Source organism: Lytechinus variegatus, chromosome 11 (assembly GCF_018143015.1).
Source record: "Lytechinus variegatus isolate NC3 chromosome 11, Lvar_3.0, whole genome shotgun sequence".
NCBI classification, from domain to species: domain Eukaryota; kingdom Metazoa; phylum Echinodermata; class Echinoidea; order Temnopleuroida; family Toxopneustidae; genus Lytechinus; species Lytechinus variegatus.
The window spans coordinates 2294786-2316120 of NC_054750.1; the positions used below are offsets into that span (position 1 = coordinate 2294786).

The window sequence follows — 21335 nt, forward strand, 5'->3', positions numbered from 1 at the left end:
AAAAATGGCTTACTGTACTTTATTTCAATACAAGAGAGAGACTGTTGAAAATGTGAGAACACAATAATTTTCAGATTTATATTCAAAAATACAATATATCCTGTGTCTTTTGGGTTCTGTGAGCAGTATCTTTCTTGAAAAGTATCCCTTCTGACATACTGTATACATGTGTATATTGAAATATTTGTAATTCATTTCGATACAATATTTTAGATGCAAGCTTCATACATTCAAAACTTGGTCCTGTATTGAATCAAATGGAATGAGGCTTCTTGATACTTTTCATATTACGTTCTGGGGCGGGGTGCTTACAAAGACAAAGTCTGACTAAAAGTCATGACGAAGTGTCTACATGTACATGCACATAAATATTTGTGGTGCAGTTTTGTTATTATGGGAGAGTATGCATACCATGACCAGAGGTGCAAATTAGTAGGATTTTTAAAGGGAAAGTGACACAAAAAAGGATGTTCAAAACTTATCAGAATTACTATTTTTAGTATGTTTTTTAAATTTTAAACAAAAATAGGATTTTAGATTTGAAAATGGGATTTAAAAAAAGTTCAATTTTGCCACAATTAATGTTGGCATTAATACTGAAATCACTGACTACAGGTATGATATCCCAAGGCTGTGCATCTATCCATGCGTAAACACTAAAATTTGATTTATGTCTGAATATTTAGTACATGGTTCTAAGGAGGAATAAGCCATAATTTTGATGACTTATCATTAATACTGTTTAAAGATAAATTCAAGTTTTGGTAACAATTTCAAAATGACTTCGTACAAATCCAATGAAATGACCACCAAAGTGTCTGTTTGTATAAATAAAAATATGTTCCAAAGGATTCTGGAAGAAATTGTGTAATTGCTGAGAAATTAGCAAATAAGCACAGGATTCGGGTCAAGCGTCGGGCCGACATTCAAAGCAAAAATAATACACTGTCCCACGTGCGCTTATCTGTGTTGCTGATCTTCAGTGTGATCATTTTTCAGCATAGATTTCACAAATTTCAGTTTATGTAACTGTACCATATTAGTTTCACACACTTTCTCGTGAAATCAGTGTTTACTGCAACTACTTTCATTTATCTTTAAAGTTCTTTGAGAAATAAAACTCAATACAAAGACCAACAATGAATCACAACTCCATTGCTTGCAAATGATATGGATTTATTTAGATACATAGTGGATTGCTACATATTTTCAAATCATAACTATACATACAATATATTCCACTTAAGCTTTTAATATACGGCATTGATCCAGACATAAAATAAGCATTTTTTAACAAAAACATAATGAGAATGAACATTTACTTTTCTCAAGTATACAAACTCATTGAATAATCAATACATGTAGTTTTTGATGAATGAATGTCATCAAGACACCATTAGGACAAATAAAAACTTAAATAACATTTTTACATACAATATATGTTTAAATAGGATGGCTAAGTTTGTTTAAATATGCAAGTTACAGTAATATTAAACCAGGTTAACCAATTTGGTTGGTTTCACAGCAAGCTGACTGAGTGGGTTTATTCTTAACAATGTTAATACTACGTCATCTTCTCCAAAACTGAACATCATCAGTCCTAAAAGAATATTAAATCAATAGGCACAAGATTGTCTTTTTAATACACATGGGTATCGCATCTTAGTTTAGCTATTTCCTATTAACAGCAAGTCTTACACACATGTACATGCATGAACACATGCAACCCTATCCAAAAATAATAAACATAACCTGATTTTTTAAATAGAAAACAGCACACCAGGAGTGGATACATGTATTCTTGCCTATCTCCTTGAAATTGTCTCAAGTAATTTTGTAGTAGGATTTTTTTTGCAGGCTTACTACAAATATGGTTTGTCTTGTACTTTTACAGTGCATAGCATAAAAAGTTTTAATAGTAATTGATGCTACATGTACATGTATATTCTATGTACCTGTCTCAGTTGGAATTTCATGTAATAAATCGGGAGGGCCGTTTCATGAAAGCTGTTCGTAAGAGTGACTTTAAGAATGATCCTTTCTTGTAAATTATATTCACCATTAAATGTTAATTGGTGATTATTTACTAAGAAAGGTTCACCAGTCATTCTTAAAATCGTTAACTTATGAACAGCTTCACCTGGTATGTAATCTCAATTTATGGCAAGATATTTTGCTTTAATGCAAGCAAGATTCTAGTAAGTTGGAGGAAGTACCAATACCTCTTGTATATAAAAGGAGAAACTCATGAAATATGGAACAATTGACCTATAACAACATAACATACCAGTAACCCCACTGATAAATGAAATATGTGAATTAAGAAGGTAGCACTGTTTGGAAAATTTTAAAAACATATGTTGCAGTTCATGAATGTTCAGATAAGAGGGGGAACCCCTAATGCTCTAATGCCAGAAAATAGCAAAACTGATACCTTTGACTTCATACACCCAATGACAAAAATAAATCATTTTAGAACAAAAGTATGTAACTTGTGTTCATGACTTACATACCGGTATAATAGCACCAAAAAACCAATCTACATAAAAAAACAATGCCTTTAATTGATGTAATGTATGAGGAAAATGTGATTATAACTGAATGAGGATAGATATGAATGGCCATTCAAATGTAAATTTTTCAACTTCTAATAATATGAGTTTAAAACTGTATTCTTTATTACTTTTATTTATACATATTTTCAAAGGTCTTGGTCCACCACAAACAACTAAAAGTTAATGAATAAAAGGCATCCCACTGAAAAATTCATTGAATTGGACATAAATAAGAAAGTTATGACATTTTAAAATTACTCTTACTTTTCCCAAAATAGAACTATACACAAAATACATGTTATGTAATAATATTTGAAACTGAGACTCACTAACTCACTATTTCTTATGTACATTATTGTTTGGATTATAGAATATTTCATTTTTGCAGATTTTAACAACAATGGCAATTCTGCATGTTGAGAAAGGAATCAAATTTTGTTTCACATTTCAGGAGAAAATCAAATAATTTCAGATTTCATACAAAAAAAAGAAATAGTGAGTGGGTGATGTCATAATTTGCATACCGAGACCAGGATGTGCATATAAACCATTTTGCGAAATTAAGCAAAATTCTAAAATGTCATAATTTTCTTATCTAACGAGCAATTTTCAATGAAATTTTTGGCATTAAGCTTGTTTTATTTTTCTCACTTTATTCAAATAAACTTTTTGTAGGGTGGACATGTCCTTTAAATACACCCTAGGAGTCATATCTTCAAAGAAAAGGTGACGCTGCAATTCAAATACATGAAGAATGATTGCACAGGTGAATGCTGTTTTCCTAATGCTTCATAATTGCAAAAAAATATGCCAGAAACAAGAATGAAAATGAAATGTTGCCAAAAAAACTTTGGAAACTTAAAAAAAGCAACAGACTTCTGGACCCATGTCTAACATAAACTTTGATTTGATCTCGATTCCTTACAAAGCAAATAGTTCCAACCTATCCCTCAGTACCAGACTGTGGCATATAAAAGTTTCAATCAACATGAATCAATTGCAAATAATAAAAGAGATTTGACTTAGCCAGACATGAATATCACAAGCTACTTCATTTCAACCAATAAATATACAGTTCTGTTATAAATTACGAGCGACTTAACAAAATACTGGTAACCATTTCTTATGATTCTACAGGAACTATATCAACACCATGAGCAATCTGGATCACTAGTTGTTTTTTAAGTCGCTCGTAACTTTACAGTTTTATGAAACACCTGCCTGATGTTGATAATTACATGACTGCAGTCTATTAAGTGTGGCAAATTTGTAAAACTGATGCACGATATCCTTTTTTTATTTTGGCAACCCCATTTTCAGAAAGTACATTTATAATTTGGAAGCCACAAGAAATGCTTTCATTTTTACAGAAATATACAGAATGTACCTTTTCTTATGGCATGGAGACAGAACAGTTATGCATTGGATTTGAAACCAGAATTGCATTTCAAGGAAGCTACTTCATTTTGGAAAAGCATAAGAGGAAGTCTATTTGGGGAAGAATAAAACTACAGTATACGGAGGCTTATTTATAGCTAAGCTCCACAAAAATAAAGTGCAAAAAACTGCAGATTCTTCATTCATCAAATTGTTTATTCATTGTGTTACGCAGACTGGGGTTGTGAAATTCATCTAGGAAAATATTTTTGAAACTTTCTATTTACAGGAAAGTACCGACTTCATGTTGCAAAGCAGAATACAAATAGTATTGTACCTAATGTGCAGTACTAAACCAGTTATTGCACCGCACAGCACCAATTCATATTTCGCAAGTACACAGCATTATTCTGTCTAGAAATTCACTTCTACTCAATTGCATGAATAATGATGTGTGTGTGGCATTGCATTTTACATTCATGTTCTACATGTTCAAACCAGCATTTTTTTTTTTTTTTTTTTACTGAAAAATATATTTGAAACACAGACCTCTCAAAGTGCTCGACAAATGAAATTGCCATTAACAAATGACACACAAAAACTGTCATTAAAATGAACTAGAATCACATGATATCATGTAATCCGACAATCTGGTAAATATTTAACAGACAAGAGTTGTGATCATGGGATTCGAAATATGTTAGGCTATAAAAGTTGATTTGAATAAATACATGAAAGTAGCACTATACATCTTATGTAGACAGTGATCTTTTGAAATCAAATTGAAACGAGGGGGGTGGGTGGTTTGTTCAGTCCTGTTACAAGTTACACATTACACATTGTGCATGTGGGAATAGGTATCATAGGATGTGTGCTTTACTGCTGTCACAAGTTCAAAATTTCGATATTAAATTTTTAAACATTTTCATATAACATCCTTCAGGATCTGGGTCCCGTTTTACAAAGACTTGTTTATAAAACAATAACAAATTAACAATTTCTCTAACAAGTTTACTACCATCCAATCAGATTAAAGGATTTCAGTAGCTTTTAACTGTTATTGTAAATTTGTTATTAAAACAAGTTTTATGAAACAGGCACCTGGACTTGATAGTAGGCATGAAAAAAATATCACAAAGTCATTCCACCAATGTGCTGTAATTGTATCATGCTCTGTGAATTAGCAAGGGCCCAGTTACAGAAAGAGTTGCGATCAAATGCGACTCCAAAAATCAAATGCAACTCCAAAAATCCAATGCAACTGTATTTTCAACCAATGAAATGCACATTATAGGGACCTGCATTTAATTTTTTTTTTCAAGTTGTGTTCAAATGCAAATCTTTCTGCAACGGCCGGGCTTCCATATATATCTCTGTTTACAAGACCAACTCTGATTCAATAAATACACGATTGCTTACCTGCACTCAAAATAACACGTATCATAAGAAAATGATTAACAAATCGCATTCCCTAGCTGAAAGTGATAATTAAGTCACATATTACACTTATGTACATGTGAAAGCATATTCAAGGCAAAGAAAGTAATAAACATACACATGGATATATTATATTACTACATGAATAAGAAATATATAAGAAATCAAATAGCCAATTAATTAAATCAATCAATCTTAGGATCCTGTTTCAAAGAGACTTGTTATAATAACAAATACACAATTTTCACAATAGGTTTACCAACAGCCAATCAAATTGAATAACTTCATCGGTGGATTTAACCTGTTATTGCAAATTTGTCATTAAACAAGTTTTGTGAAAAAGGGCCCAGGTCATCAGAGTTTGGTTGAACGACCTCCAACTTTTTTGTCATAAATAGTTGTGTGAGTGGATCACTGGAAGAGAGAAGGAAATATACAGCACATACATGTACATAGAAAGATAGTCCAAACTTGCTTTAATATCAACAATATCTACATCACATAATCCAGAGTTTTATCATGAAGATGAGAAGGAGAATGAAGATTAAATCTACACAAGGAGAGTTAACAGTTTATTAAGGCCTATTCAGTGGTAGATCAAGGATCTTGATATCCAGGAGGTTCAAGGAGCAAATTTCAGAAAATAGAGGGTACAAGTGACAATTTTCATGGATATAACTCTAGAAGTATATTATGCAAGTGACTAAAAATATAGAGGGGGCTGTGTTCTTTGTGCCCTTATTTAGATATGCCCGCTGCTGTTCAAATACAGTGCGACCACATGCATTGGGAGAGTGAATGAGCTTTGTATGACACCATACAGACATGTGAAGCAAATGGAGAAGTTTATAAAAAAAAAGATCAGGGGCGTGTTGCAGAAAGAGTTGCGTTTAAACGCAATTCAAAATATCAAGCACAAGTCCCAAATACGGGTGTTTCATTGGCTGAAAATCAAGTTGCACAAGATATTTTTGAGTTGCGTTTGATCACAACTCTTTCTGCAACGGGGCCACTGAACAACCTTCATAGGATGAAAGCACTGTTGCTGCGGATACTAAAAAAAAATCAGCAAGACTAATGAAGAAATTACAGAGTTAAATCATCCTCTACCAAATGACATGGAGGCTAAATTCATCTATGAATGTGATGTGAATTGTATGTCCTTTTCACTTCTAATTTTCACTTGTCAATCATAGAAGAGATGAAAGCATATTGATGTCAGACAACTGATAGGGTTGGTCAAGTCACATGATTGTTTAGTGTCACATGACTTCAGTACAAAGTCACATGACTACAAGACCTACAACCTGGTGAGCACTGAACAAAACTACATGATGATGACAATTATGAATATAAATGCAGGTCACGACGGTGAAAACTATGATGGGATGGATATTTCTGATGGCATTGCACAAGGCTGCAGCTAATCACTTCACTAACAGAATCAGGCAAATTATCCGTTTGGAGAGGTCTCCCTCTGATCAAATGACAAGTTGAAATATCATTATGAGCAAACACCTAAGCCGCAATAACAAGTTTCAGCTGATTTCACGGTACACCTGCAGAACTCAAATAAATTGCATTCCTCAATATTTTATACGGAGATGGAGAACCTTGTGTGACTCAGGTCAATCGAGGAGAACCATGTCTCCTCAAGAAACTTGCTTTTCCTCAGTAACATCCAACAGGAGCACATCTTGTCTCAAGATGACACCATCATTGCCCCGTTTCTCCTCCCCTACCTCTCAAATCATCACGATGAAGTGTACAAATAAAACAGATAATGTTGATAGGTACAGGTTTTCAAGAAATGTACACAAATAAATAGACTTCAACACTAGGATTAGAACGTGCAAACGCTCATTACTCCGCTGAAGCCGTATGGATGAACACAATGGAGTATTCATAAGTCTTTGCTAGGTGTGGATCGTTAAGAACCCAGCGCGTCATGCTATGCCTCCGACGAGCCGACTTCCTCTTGACTTAGTTGTAGCGCCATCTTGAGGTCATTCTCCTCCTGAATGGCAAGTTGTTTTAGTCTCTCCTCTTCTTTCTGCGCTTCCTTGACGGCCCACACCAGTTGGTCCTCCTCGCTTAATACTTTCCCTTCAAACTGAAAACAAAAGGAGAAACAAAATCAGAGTTAGAACTTACTCTGAAACTTGGAATCAAGGTCTTGGCTGATTCAAATAGATTTGAAGGGGTACTCTAGGCTAAAAATTATATATGGTTCTAAAAGGACAAGAAATAAGAAAGTTACGTTTTAAATGTTTGCATTATTTTGATGAAACAGTTCTGTGTGTCCTCATGATAATATGCAATGAGCAAGCTGATGCTGTACTCTCACCACTTATTCTTTTCATTTTATTATATAAATTATGTTTAATAATTTTTCTCCTCCAAGGATTGACTTCACATTCTTTACCCCCTCCTCCCCCGATGGATAAAAACATCGTCTTAAAATAAACATTGAAAAAAAAAATCCACTATTTGGAAGCTCTTACAGGACCCTTTACTCATGTTATAATGCCGTAATTGCCTAATCCATTCTCTTCTTCAAGATTTTTCTGTTCTACTCTATTTGCACATTTGCCAGTTTATATAAAACAACACTGTGGTGCCGAGAATAGACATGGTGCTTGACGCTTTCTACTCGAACTTTTTTAGGTTCATGCAATCTATCTACATTAATTGTAATACTTCTTCATCTAAACTGTACTATCGCTAATCATACTTGCAACCTAAATAATAAGCTCAACACCAAATTGCATGCAATATCAGATTTTGTTTAACAACACAATGCAACTATAATGGCATGCCGAAAAGACATTTCAAAGTCATCCATTCAAAAAAGTTAGAATTAATGCTTTGATGTAAGTAAACTGAAGACCCAAATTAATACTTAGATGTAAGTAAACTGTAGACCAAAATTCAAAATTATTGCTTTGATGGAACTTTATGGAAGTAAACCTAAGACAAAAAGTATGTATAAAGGTACCCAAGGGGACACATGGGGCATAATGATAAGATCCCCCTCAACACTGCACTCTTTTTGGCAATAAGTTGATACTTGGTCCCCCTGTTGTGAAATATCACAAAACTATTGATTCTCACTCTTACACCATTGTCCATAATATTGTCTAATTACTGAATGAAAATCGCTGCAATCCAACAAATTGTGATTCCTTATTTCTTTATTCATTAATTTATTTTACTTTTTAAATTTATTTATTTATTTATCTATTTTTTTTTTTTTGAGGGGGGGTGATCTGAAAATAAGTAGAATATCCCAGGGCGGTATTCTGAAAACCATGTTAGCACAAAAACGGTGTTAGCTAACACAATTGGTATTCTGAAAATCATGTTAGCATGAAAAACACGTGGCCGAAGTGGTAACACCGCGCAGGTCATGAAATACGCAATGCGCAACGAGCAACCCACATACGCGGTGTTAGGGATAAAGATAACTCGAAATTTGGTATTCTGAAAATGGTGTTAGCTAAAATTTTGTTCAAAGATAACACGATCATTTAACACTGCGCTAAGGAGAGGTTAAGTTGGGGATGACGATGGCTGCACTTTTTCTAGCAGACGCAAGCATCAAAAAGAACATAAACAGGCATATATAACTATTATTTGGTAGGATTTACTGTAATTTTCTATCAATTTTTCCAGCTTTATTTTCCATCTACCTTTCTCTCTACTAACAATGACTAAACAACAATTTCTATGGAATTTCCTGTAAAAATACACTTCAATGCATCTTTAATTTGCATCAATTAGAATTATTATCATTATTATCATTGGTTACCTTTTGCCATAATATAAAAAAGACAAAAGGAGAGGATGAAAATTAACAATGTCTAAAAAAAAAGCAAAAACAGAAATGATAAAGAATTGAATTAGCGATTGGGGAACTGTTCTAGATAATATTCACATTTTTTTTACCTTTTTTCAATAGTTATATAGTTCCAATGATTACAAGTTTTTAAATCTCAATGCTTTTATTTTATCCTTAATTTTTCTGTCCCGCCAGTCAATCTATAATATGATGTGGGGGAGGTCAAAAGGGATTTTTTTTTGGGGGGGCTGATTGCTCTAAATTTATAATATAGAAAAAACTACAATTTTGCATGTTTGATATTTCTATGTCTGATTTTTTTTCTGAAAGTGATTTCATGCTTTTAAAATTTGCATTGCATATTTATTTTTTTCAAGTTCTCAAAATTATTGGGGCATTTATAATTCACATTTTAGGGGCGATCGTCCCCTGCCCGCTCCACAATCGATCGAGGCCTCTGTCTCCCGTCATAATTTCTTATCCATGCTGTCTGAAAAAAATTGATTTCTTGTATTATGCTATTATTTTGTTATCCTGTGAAGTAAATTCAATTCTTAATTGTCACAATCACCCCTCCACCACGTCTCTCTCTAGCTTTCATATAGCTGTATGCGCTTACAAAATATGATGTCACAATGCAGGCTTCGTGTCACCGTTCGCGCACTCCCCTTTTCCTTGAAAATCTTGTGCGATTTGTTTCTTTAACAGCGCATCTGATTGGATTAAATAGATGCAGAGTGGGAGGAGCTGAAGATAACACGCAGATAACACAGTTTTCAGAATACCGATTTGGGGTATGTTAGGGGCGTGTTAAATCATAGAGATGACACGATATTTAACACGAAAGTTAACACGATTTTCAGAATACCGCCCCAGGTGGGTATCACAAAAAGTAATAGCAGCATTCTTTAATGTGACAAGAAGTGACTCATGATTTGTGATATTTCAGAAAGGCCAGGTCTATGTCTTCCTTCTGTTTTGCAGGCAAAAATTGATTAACGTTTGAAGGGTAAATGAACAGTATTGAATGTACATGTACTGTATAATACATGTACACGTCATGGACAGAACACACATAAATTGTACATACATGAACAATAATTCTATGAAATTGATCATGATCTAAAAATGATGCATGATGGGTTTTTGTTCTTTTTGCAAAACTGTACGAAGTATAGAGAGATATAAATGGTTAATCTACCCATTTCTAGTTAAACTTAACATGAGCATGAAATTCATGTGATTATGTTTCTTTTCCTTTTTTAAGATTGCTCCAGTAAACAAAAAACATGCATAAAAATTGTTTAAACTAGATTTTCCTTTTCTATGTGAAATGTGTGTCATTCAATATTTATTCACATTCACAAGCATAACTGATGACATCACAATGCACAATGTATTCTGTGTTATTCTTCACTTGTGTAATGTCAGTCATAATACATGCACTCTATCTTCATACATTCCACCACAACCTTTGATGACAAAGTTGTTTCTATAACTACATTATTCAATGCAAAAGAACATTCATACAGTAAAATCTATCATCCAATTAATACTTTGATACAATAATATCTACCTTAAAAATCAACACAGATATTTATCTTTGTGTTTGTGACAAGGTGCAACTTTGAGGGGATGAGTAACTAAAGTGAATCAAAGTTTTAAAATGACTTTCAAACTCTATTTTTCGAATACAAGGAATAATTCATTGAAAATTTATCACAGGGAAAAGTTGATTGCGCAACACAAAATTTATAATTTGACCGAAAACTATATTATGCTACATGTTCCATGCACTTTGATGATTAAACATTCTTGCATACAATTTGTTACATGCTGTATGTAGTTTTAGAACATTCGTGTATGACAGAAAATATAGTTTCACCCATTGGCGGCGGAGCAGAGGATTGATCTTTTGTGTTTGGGGGGGGACGGCTATTGTTGCGTCCCCCCCCAACACAAAAGATAATCCCATGGTCCGCCGCCAATGGTTTTAACATTCAAACAGAAAATCTCCATACATACATGTATATTCAACCTCAGCTTTATTTTATAGACAATAAAATTAATTGCTTTATTTTCAAATTTAAATAAAGTTTGACTTTACAAATTATCAAAAGGAATATTTTGTATAAAAATGTGGGAAAAATGAAATATACAATGTTAGAAGCAAAATGAGAAGTCAAAGAAAAATAAAAATCTGTTTTCTGGCTTCTTAATTTTTCTGGCTTCTTTAATTTACATGTACATGTATAAGGTGATTCAGTGCGAACACTTTCTTTTTTTTGGGGGGAGGGGGGTTGGGTTGAAAATGGGTTTAGGATCTTGATCTCTTTTGGTTATGAATTCACAGATTGCATGTACACTGTAACTCTCATTGGAACAAACATGTACATGTACGTATTTATTGAAGAAAAAAAAAATCCGAAATTAAATACATATCGAAAAGGAAAAGGGAAATGTACATGTACAGCAAAATAATACACACATGTAATGGATAGATTTATTTTTCTTTACTAAGAGGGAACGTTACGATGAGTACACATGTGTAGTGTGTTTATAGGGTATAAACGGGTACATGATTATGAAACGTACACATGTGGATTATGGAGTTTTGATAATCAAATATATGTACATGAGCAGGGCCCTGTACCACAAAGCTTAGCAATGAATAGAAAATATGCAAGAAAACTTCTGATTGGTTCCTGGGCAGCATTTCAAACCAAATCCGCATGTAACACGGATCTTAATTGGTCATTCCATCTTTGTGTTACGGAGCCCAGGTGATCATGGGGTATTTTATGTAGCACATAGCAGAGGGTGATGGGTTAATATTAAGTTACAGATGAAACTCTTGCCTTGGTCGCGATTAGTAATGCTCTCACTGCTCCTGTCGTACAAAACATTGCAGAAAAGGCGCAGCAAAATTAGAGTTAGAATGAAGTAAAAAAAAAAAATGTGGTAAAGGTGCTATGACTTATTAAGGATACTTTTTATTTTTAACACGAAAGCATTAAAATTTGACATAAGTGGCTGAATTAAGCCTGTATATATTATTTTTAAACTGAAATATCTATTTTTATTATTTGAATTCATTGTTAGATGAAATAAATGAGCGATTTCAAGTTCAGTGTTGACCTTTTGGTGTTGGTGTTGGGACAATTTTTCCACGATTATAACACCAACATTAAATGAGGATGGTCCCGAAAAGTCACTCACTACATGTAGTTGTTGAGATGTCAATAATGTGATCTGGATCAGTTTTACAAACTCTGAATAAGTTTTGGAGCTAGGGGAAGCAATCAAAATTTCAACGCTAACACCAACACCAAGGCTAACACAGAACTTAAAATCACCCAGTGAGCAGATCATTAGTGTAAATTATGTGAAGAACATGAATTAATATCTAGTATTTTTATCCTTGGGCAAAAATTTACAACCAGACTGTCAGAATTAAGAAGAACCACAGTCAGTCTGCAAGTCCCTGTGTTAACGAGCAAGATTTCTCCAAGTCCTCTTGTGGCTGAATTCCTATCCTTGCAAAAACTCGTGAATTGAGAAACTTTCTTTCTCAAAGAATTTAACGGTTTTTTCCTTTAGTAAAATTGATTATTTTGGACCATATGAAAGAGTAAACGTTACTCTTTAATATTGGTTATTTCTTTTGATAAATAAGTAACTTTTGATAAATAAGTGACTTTAAGGCCAGAAAAGATGCCTCGAACAGAATTTTCTTCCTCTGTTTTCTCTTGCATATTAAGCAAAATTTGATGTTTAGGGCACAAAAATTATTTATATCATCAGAAAACTCAAACTCCATACTTTCTAACAATATCACTTTTGATATGACACTTTTCAGATGGGTCAGCAGCCAGCTTTTTCCATCAAGATGCAAGACAGGATTTCTGAAATTTCTGAGTAGCATAAAATCTAGAGTTCTGATTGGCTGAATAATGTTTTCAAAACAACAGGCGCCGGTAATTTGAAGTGATTACTACATAGTGAGTGTGACCTTGCAGAAGGCCAAGTGTGGGGAACATTGGAATTTGCGTGGGTCTGTGGTCTCTATGACCAATCAGAGCGCAGTATTCTTGTTTTTCAGCTGCTAAATGTACTTGGCCAATGAAAAGCTGGCAGCTGACCCATCTAAAATATCTCTTCTTAAAAAAAATTATACCATATTAAAGCTTAGATCTTCATCTTTATCATTATCTAAAAATCATTTGGGCTTAAACAGAAATTCAGTGTAAAAACAACAACTTTTGTTGCATGAAAATAATTAGTTTCATGTTTCAGATCAAAAGTTTCCCCTCTATTACAAAACCTATTTCAAAATCCAAACACATGACCTAAAGGAGTGATTTTTCTTCTTTATAAAGATACCAAAAACATGAAATATTTAGAGCAGCAATGGCCGAATAAAAAGAGGTGTTTTGGTCCGCACCAAGCTCTTTAACAATGCAAAAACACTCTAGTCATAAATATCACTTGGATAACAGATGCTACTTTTTGAGGGCTTGCCGACTGACTGACTCCCAAAGGTTTTTTTTTCCTTCATCTATGATACTTTGTGACTTGAATGAGCTATCTATCAGCACATCACAAAATGCATGTCCAAAATGGTTTATACAATCAAATGAAACTCTTGTCGTGTAAAAAAGGAAGGATAATCCAAGACAATAATAATGAATTCAACAATTCTTATCATAAATGTATATCTCCTCTCTTAGTTGGTGGAAGTGATTTACCGATGTTCCGAAATGGTAACATACATGCTAGACTAGTTGACAAAACATCTTAACTTCTCTCAATTAGATGCATCACTATAAGGATTAACATGCTACTGTACACACATTAACATGCTACCGGTGTAAGTTACTGTTCAGCTGTCCTAATTCAAACCAATAGCTAGATATTCAGGTAAAAGGACAATGTCTAAAGAAGGGCATCTACTCTTGTATATGTTCTAGAATCATTATGAAGGAAAATAATTTGAATATTCAGAGGGGTGGACACTCACCTTAGCACCGCCGAAATCAGCAAAGTTTGCCAGTGGATCTGAGCCGCTATCAGTCTTGCCACTAGCACTGCCACCGAACGGATCTCCTCCCCCTGAAAATGGGTCACTTCCTCCTCCAAAGGGATCCGTGCCCCCTCCCGATGGGGCGAAGGGGTCGTTGGAGCTGTTGACCTTACCCCCTGACCCGGTGGATGCAAAAGGGTCGTTGGTGCTGGAGGAGTCGACTTTGGCAAAAGGGTCGGTGGAGTCAGAGGAGAAAGCCTGGAAGGGGTCGCTGGCATTGGATGTAGTACTAGGAGAGTTGGAGGCAGGTTTAGCGGTGGAGGAACTAGCCCCTCTGCTTTTCTTTGGAGGTAACGCTGGGGTGTCCTCCTGACGGCTGAAAGGATCGCTGCCAAACGTGTCAGTACTGGAGCTCTGGAAACAAGTCAAGATCACACACAGACAAAGTGACTACTTCATCATCATAATCAATGGCATTCTTAGTTTTGGAATTCTGAAGGATCCAATGCATAGAAGAAAAAATAGCGGTTTCACGGTACACCATGTATTTTTTTGTGGGCATTGTTGAAACTTAATAGTATGAGACTACAATGGTTATCTCTCACTTTATTTCAAATATTGGTGCATGAAACAGCCAGACATTTGTACATCAAATCACAAATCTCATCTGGGCCCTGTTGCCCTCATCCTACAGATGATTTGACATGGTTTTCTGGTTTAGGGGTTAAGGGGAAGATTAATCATCTTACTTTGCTGAATGAATCTGCCTTGAAAGCACTCCCTCCAAATGGATCTATTGAACCAAATGGATCACTCGATGATTTACCTGAGAAACAATGATACAAAACAAATTTATCTTTATTAGAAGCACTTTGTGCAATATTAATACCATCGAATAATATGCAAATAAATGTTGCTAGGAATGTCACAGATAGTATTAGGGGCAAAGAATAGAAACTCAGTGGAGAGGTTTTTATCTACAGGTTTACATGCATTGTACAGAAGAAAAAAAAATGCCCGTCTCTTTCAGAGTATGATCCAAGAGTGCACATTGCTATGCAAGGTTCTAATGAAATACATGAAGGTGTCATACTAATGTCATGCAAAGAATGATTAAGAAACAAGCTTCCTCTTTCATAGAGTAAAAGATACTTCGGGATTGTAGAGGACTTACTTTCTGCATTTCCATTTGTTAATCCTCCTAATGATTCAGAAGCAAATGGATCATTTCCTTTAAACGGATCATCAGAATTTGTTGACCCTGCAAATGGGTCACTAGCATTTGTACTACCCGCGAAAGGGTCATCACCCTTGGCTGACTTGGATCCGAAGGGATCATTGCTGTTTGCCGACTTGGATCCAAAAGGGTCATCACTGTTTGCCGACTTGGACGAAAATGGGTCATCACTTTTTGGAGACTTTGACGCAAAGGGGTCATCGTTTGTTGCAGACTTTGAGGCAAAAGGGTCATTACTCTTTGCTGCATTGGATGCAAAAGGGTCATCAGTTTTTGCAGGCTTGGATGCAAATGGGTCGCTGCTTGATGCTGATTGTTTAGAAGCAAACGGGTCATTACCAGTTGTACTTTTAGCTGTGAAAGGATCACTGTCTTTTGACGACCCTTTTGAAGCGAAAGGATCACTCTTATTGTCTGACGACCCTGATCCAAAGGGGTCACTAGATTTTGATGCAAACGGATCACTGCCCACAAACGGGTCTTTCGATGTTGTTGTTGATCCTCCAAACGGGTCAGACGACCCTGGTGATGATGATGAGAAAGGGTCATTGGAATTGTTAGCAGATCCACCAAATGGGTCTTCAGAGTTTGTGGTAGCTCCTGTGCCAAACGGATCATTCTTGAAAGGATCTCCGCCGAATGGATTGGCTTGAAAGGCGTCGCTCTTGAATGGATCTCCTCCTTCTGACTTGAAAGGATCAGCTGTTTCAAAAATAAAAACAGATTGGCTGAGACGTTGGGCAAAACAAAAACTAAGATAGTTCTTACATGCAAATGTAAATGCCTTCAACTTAAGTGACATGGGAGCCAAGAAATGAGTAAATTCAATTCTATTTATCTTTTTTTTCCTTTCAATTTACCTTTAAATTTCATTCAAATTCCATATCTGTTTCACCATCGAAAACAATAACAGCATAAACAAATTAAAAAGATTTCATCTTTTTAAAATACGATGGTAAGGTGACCCCCGAGAAATCAAAGTTATAAAAAGGGGCCACCAAATAACAAAAATATACAAAAATTTATGAACAATAGAAACACATCTCATCTGATATCTATCTTTGTCTCATTAAAGTATGTCTACTTACAGTCTTTGAAAGGATCTTCTGATTGGAAAGGATCTGAGGATGTTATTTCCCCCATTCCAGCGAATGGGTCCTTAGATTTGAATGGATCATCCTGGTTGAAAAAGAATAAAATAGGATAGTAAGATGACAACAAAAACCAGAAGCTTTCGAAAGCAAGTATCACATGCAGAAAACTTCCATTCTACATTGATATTTGAGGTAGACAAGGCTTTTTTCATTGAATTATTTGCAAATTGAATTGAAAAATTTACTGTCCCTTAAGGAGAAAAAATGAAATAGAATAGTCAATGAAAACGAAAACTAGAAACTTTCAAAACCCAATAATTGCATGCAAACATATTTGAAATGCACGGTTAATTACTTTCGTGAATTGAACAGTTTTGAAATGAATTCAGGACTTTATCATCCCTGTATGGAAAATCTGACCATCACTGATGAATAACAAATTAAAACGTTTACAAGAGAAATGAAGTTTACAATTGAGATCACATATGTAAATGAGTAACATGGCAATAGATATATTTCTTAGTTTTAACATCAAATGCGCACTTTGAACATTTTTGCTAAAATGAAATTGGTGCCGTATTAGCCACATTTATCATTATCAAGAATATTAAACATTAAACAATACATTATCTGCGCCTAACAGGCAGCATCACGCAAGTTTGAGCTCTCAATTATGAGAATATTCCTTTAGTTGAAGGACAATTTTCATCTTTAATAGTATCAACCATCTTGTTGCACTACATAGCGAGGTTTACAGGTGTTTCTAATGCATGTATTTCATATTGAAACAACTAAAAGGAAACGATGTTTGGATTTTATACCAATATTTCACTCCTTTTCATCCAAATTTCTGTATGTGGTGGAAGACATTTATACTATTTTAAAAACTATGTCATCCTTTATAGTTTAAGTAAATGTTTTCAGGTTTGAGCAGGACGGATTCTTGGGACGAGCGATCACTCACCCCCCCATATATTTTTGTAAAAATCTGTATGCTTAATGAGTGCATGGTGCGAGGGGTGACTGCTGGGTTGTTGGGTTCAGTTGTTTGATTTAACGTGCTTATAGTTGATGGATGAATGAGGAGCTTGGTATGAATGTGAGTGTGTTTTGTCTTGAAAGTGTTTGTTTGTCGGCCCTATTACTGCATAGCTCAGGTGAAGTTAGCTGACCCTACAATGTTCTGTCTGAGCGATGGATTTGAATAACCAATTCCATTGCTCAGATGGAATGGTGTTGTGGTGGGATTGGCAATCCCTGGCTGGAGCTGTGCATTGAACTCGACTTGTCCCCAGACAGCCACCTGTCTTTTGTTTTTGTTACCTGCTTCAAACTAAGTTTTTATTGTTTGAATTAAGATGATTGTCAATAAGCATCCTTCTACCACCCTCACCTTTCAGTGCTTTTAATATCATTTTTTACTTCATCTTTTCCTTTTAGTATACATAATATATTAAGTTGCATTATATTTTCGTCATTTTTTCAAGTTTGATGTTTTTCAAATCTGTACACTCTATTTATATATACCTGTAAATTGTACGCAATGCAGCCTTTTGGCTGCAAAGTGCAATAATTTTAATAAAACCTTTTCAATTTCAATTATTACTACCCTGTTCCTATTGTTGCGCAATCAGTTACGATTGACCTTTCATAGCTGATCTAAAACATTTTTCAGCCATCCAAAATTTTGTGTACAATTACAACGATTGCCATGGCTGACCTCAAGATCTGATAAGATCTGACAATATCACTACAAGTACTCCACGATTTAGACCATGGTTTTATATTGTGGCGCAAAACGTGACTGGGAACTGGGTATAAGTTATTTTATGAATAAATGTGAAACAGGTACCTTATCATCAGCAGTGTCTCCTGTCTTACTATTGATTTCTGATCCTATGCTGAATCCACTCAAGCTACTTACAGGACTACTGCTACCAGCCTGTTATTAGGAGAGAGATAGATAAAGAATCCTGTCACTTGAAACGGATAACATTGGATGTAAATACAATTATATATAGATGTATGACTTAATGGTCGCACCTGAATACCTAGCTGAATGCGGTATAAAAGACATAAATGCGGTGCAAAAGACATAAAAGACATGTCAAGAGGATGTGCACTACTGCATATATCATGTGTGCAATTATTAAAGTGCGACTCATACTTAACTCTTTGTGAACACCCCCCCCCCCCCCCATTTTGTTCTGGCTGTGAATTTGAATAATGGAGGAATCTATCTCAAAATAATGACCAAAAAAAATGAAAATCCATACTGTGATAGAATTAGAAATCTGAAATAGAAATTCTCTGAAAATTCACTTTGCCCAATTGATTGATTGAGGGCCCGGCAGCTAATGAGCAGCGCCAGATCGACATTGCTCTATCACTTAAATTGTTGAATGCCAAATAGGGTAGCAAGAACTCCCATCTTTAAAGTCTTTTGGTCGGATGCGGCTGGGGCTTGAACTCCCGACCTCCAGGTTGTGAGGCGGATGCTCTACCAACTGAGCAAATATACCAGTGAAAGCAGAATGCACCTAAAACAGGAATCACTCAAACGATAACAAAGAGATAAATCTTCCAAAGGTCACATGCACTGCACACAGAAAGGCATGTGTGGGACTATACCCAAATTGTCAGTCCAACAGTTTTTCTGTTATTTGTCATATTTTGATTGTTTCGAAGCCATGATTTTATGGAGATGCCGCAAAGTATCCTCTCAAGTCAAGGTTAAGGTCATTAGCAAGATGAGGGGACTTACTGTTGCTCGACTACTGAAGATATCGTCATGTGATAGACCAAACTTGTTGTCATTGAAGGTACCAAAGTCCTCAATCTGAGGTATGGTACCCGTTGAGTTGGCTGTGTCTATGGCTTGACTGATCTGGGACATGGTTCCATTTAACTTGGTCTTGGTCTCTCGTAGGGACGCAAGCTTTGTGTGAAGCTGAAAATAAGTCATGCAAAAGATGGGTAAATAGAAAGGTTACTTTATTGTTGGTCAGAGAATGTTGTATTTTCTCATCCCACCCACCCAAAATGGATTAATAATAGCCGTTCATGGGCCTTAGTCTTCAATCTCAGGGAAGTTACCGTTTCAGTTTGCTGTGTCTAAGGCTTAACTGATTTGGGACATGGTTCCATCTAGTCTTGGTCTCACTCAGAGATGGAAGTTTGTGTAAAGCTGAATATTATGAAAATATAATATAACAGATTGATCACTGTGCAATACAAAATTGAATCTTTCAGAGTGGCATATACATGCATACAGACAAAAGGGAAGAACCCTTCTATGTGAACCCTGACCCACATGCCACTCTGTTTTATCTTTCTCTTTGTCCTATTACGCATTAAGTAAAGAATGATTTCCATTTGTATAAAACATAGCAATACTCGATTTGATACTTTATAATGAAATACAACTTAAGGTGAAATAGAAACTGATTTAACTTATAAACATACTATATTTTGTTTCAAAAGTGATATAGATACCCGAAGAGTGTTACAAGAACAGGAAGATTAAAAAAATACAATGAAAAAAGAAGCGACATGAAAAGGAAAGGTATAAGTAAGAAGAAATGTTGAGGAATAGGAGCAGAGAAGGGTAGAGGTAAAGAGAGAGTGATGTCACAACAAAATGGGAGAGAAAACAGAAGGGGCAAACAACGAGCATACAGACCAAAAAAAATATGGTAGAATAAAGGGGTAATAGAGACTGAAGAGAAAATCAGAATAGACTTCAAAATAAATTTCAAAATTTGCATTTCTTTACCTCTGTGATTTGTTGGTTTGTTTGGTTGAGATTCTCCTCCACTGTGGTCAGCTGGGACTTCCCCGTCTCGACCTGCTGCTCAAGCTGCTGCTCCTCCTTCCTCAAAGTGATCAGCTCTGTCTGTGCTCTCTTCAGTTCTTCTTCTTGGGCCTGGGAGCAGCGAATTACCATTACATGACATGCCAGAAACACACCATACACACAGAGGGTATGTACACACACCCAACAGAGTACATACGCATCATCAGAGAACATACACACACCATCAGAGAACATACACACACCATCAGAGAACATACACACACCATCAGAGAACATACACACATCATCAGAGAACATACACACCATCAGAGGACATACACACAACCAACACAAGTTTACATTCATGTACACATGTGATCATCATGCACAATATCAATCACCAGGAGAGAAGAAATAAAAGAGAAGAAAAAAAATTAGCATACAATGTGATCATAACAGCATCTCTCGATAGAACTACTCATGATGCTCATCTATTGCAATTGTATCATAAGAAGTTGTTTGTGCTCATGATTCCAAGAACACTTTGCCAACAGTTTCACTTTCATCCAACCATCAATGTTGTAAAGGTTGTACATGCATCGCACCTTTACACACAATTGATATCACAAGATTGATGTATTAAACTCATGCACTCTGTATCCAGATATTTTAAATTCTTACAGATGAACAGATATAGATCAAACAATTCCTTGTAAAAATACAAGCCTTCATATCTTTGTTTGGACATTTTCATTTGGCATTAGAAAACATATATCTAAATAGTTTATAATTCATACATTTTGGCTTGCAACCAGAAAATGACTCATTCCAAACTTGTAACCGCTTGCCTGACTGCAACTCTATCACCAGAATAGAAGCAACTTGGAATCAGACAGGAAAATCAAATTATTCTCTTTACAATTGCAAATGATGAGCATCTAGGATGTGTCTCAGGGAGCTGTTTCTAAGTTGAAT

The 21335-nt window shown here is 35.2% G+C and overlaps 1 protein-coding gene across 3 annotated transcripts in view; it reads right to left on the reverse strand.

The window, feature by feature from the left end:
* Positions 1 to 6304: 6304 nt before the first annotated feature.
* LOC121424591 (epidermal growth factor receptor substrate 15-like 1) overlaps positions 6305 to 21335 on the reverse strand; it is a 43182-nt gene continuing 28151 nt past the window's right edge. For 2 of the 3 annotated variants that reach the window (XM_041620338.1, XM_041620340.1), the window contains 8 exons: positions 20340 to 20489; positions 19329 to 19514; positions 18417 to 18506; positions 16559 to 16649; positions 15408 to 16172; positions 14983 to 15059; positions 14231 to 14647; positions 6305 to 7482 (listed from right to left, as the gene is read on the reverse strand). In XM_041620338.1, coding sequence (XP_041476272.1) covers positions 7321 to 7482; positions 14231 to 14647; positions 14983 to 15059; positions 15408 to 16172; positions 16559 to 16649; positions 18417 to 18506; positions 19329 to 19514; positions 20340 to 20489 — 1938 coding nt within the window. In that variant the 3' untranslated portion in view covers positions 6305 to 7320. Of the gene's footprint in view, positions 7483 to 12068; positions 12101 to 14230; positions 14648 to 14982; positions 15060 to 15407; positions 16173 to 16558; positions 16650 to 18416; positions 18507 to 19328; positions 19515 to 20339; positions 20490 to 21335 lie in introns of all 3 variants that reach the window. The other variant, XM_041620341.1, reaches the window with a different exon arrangement.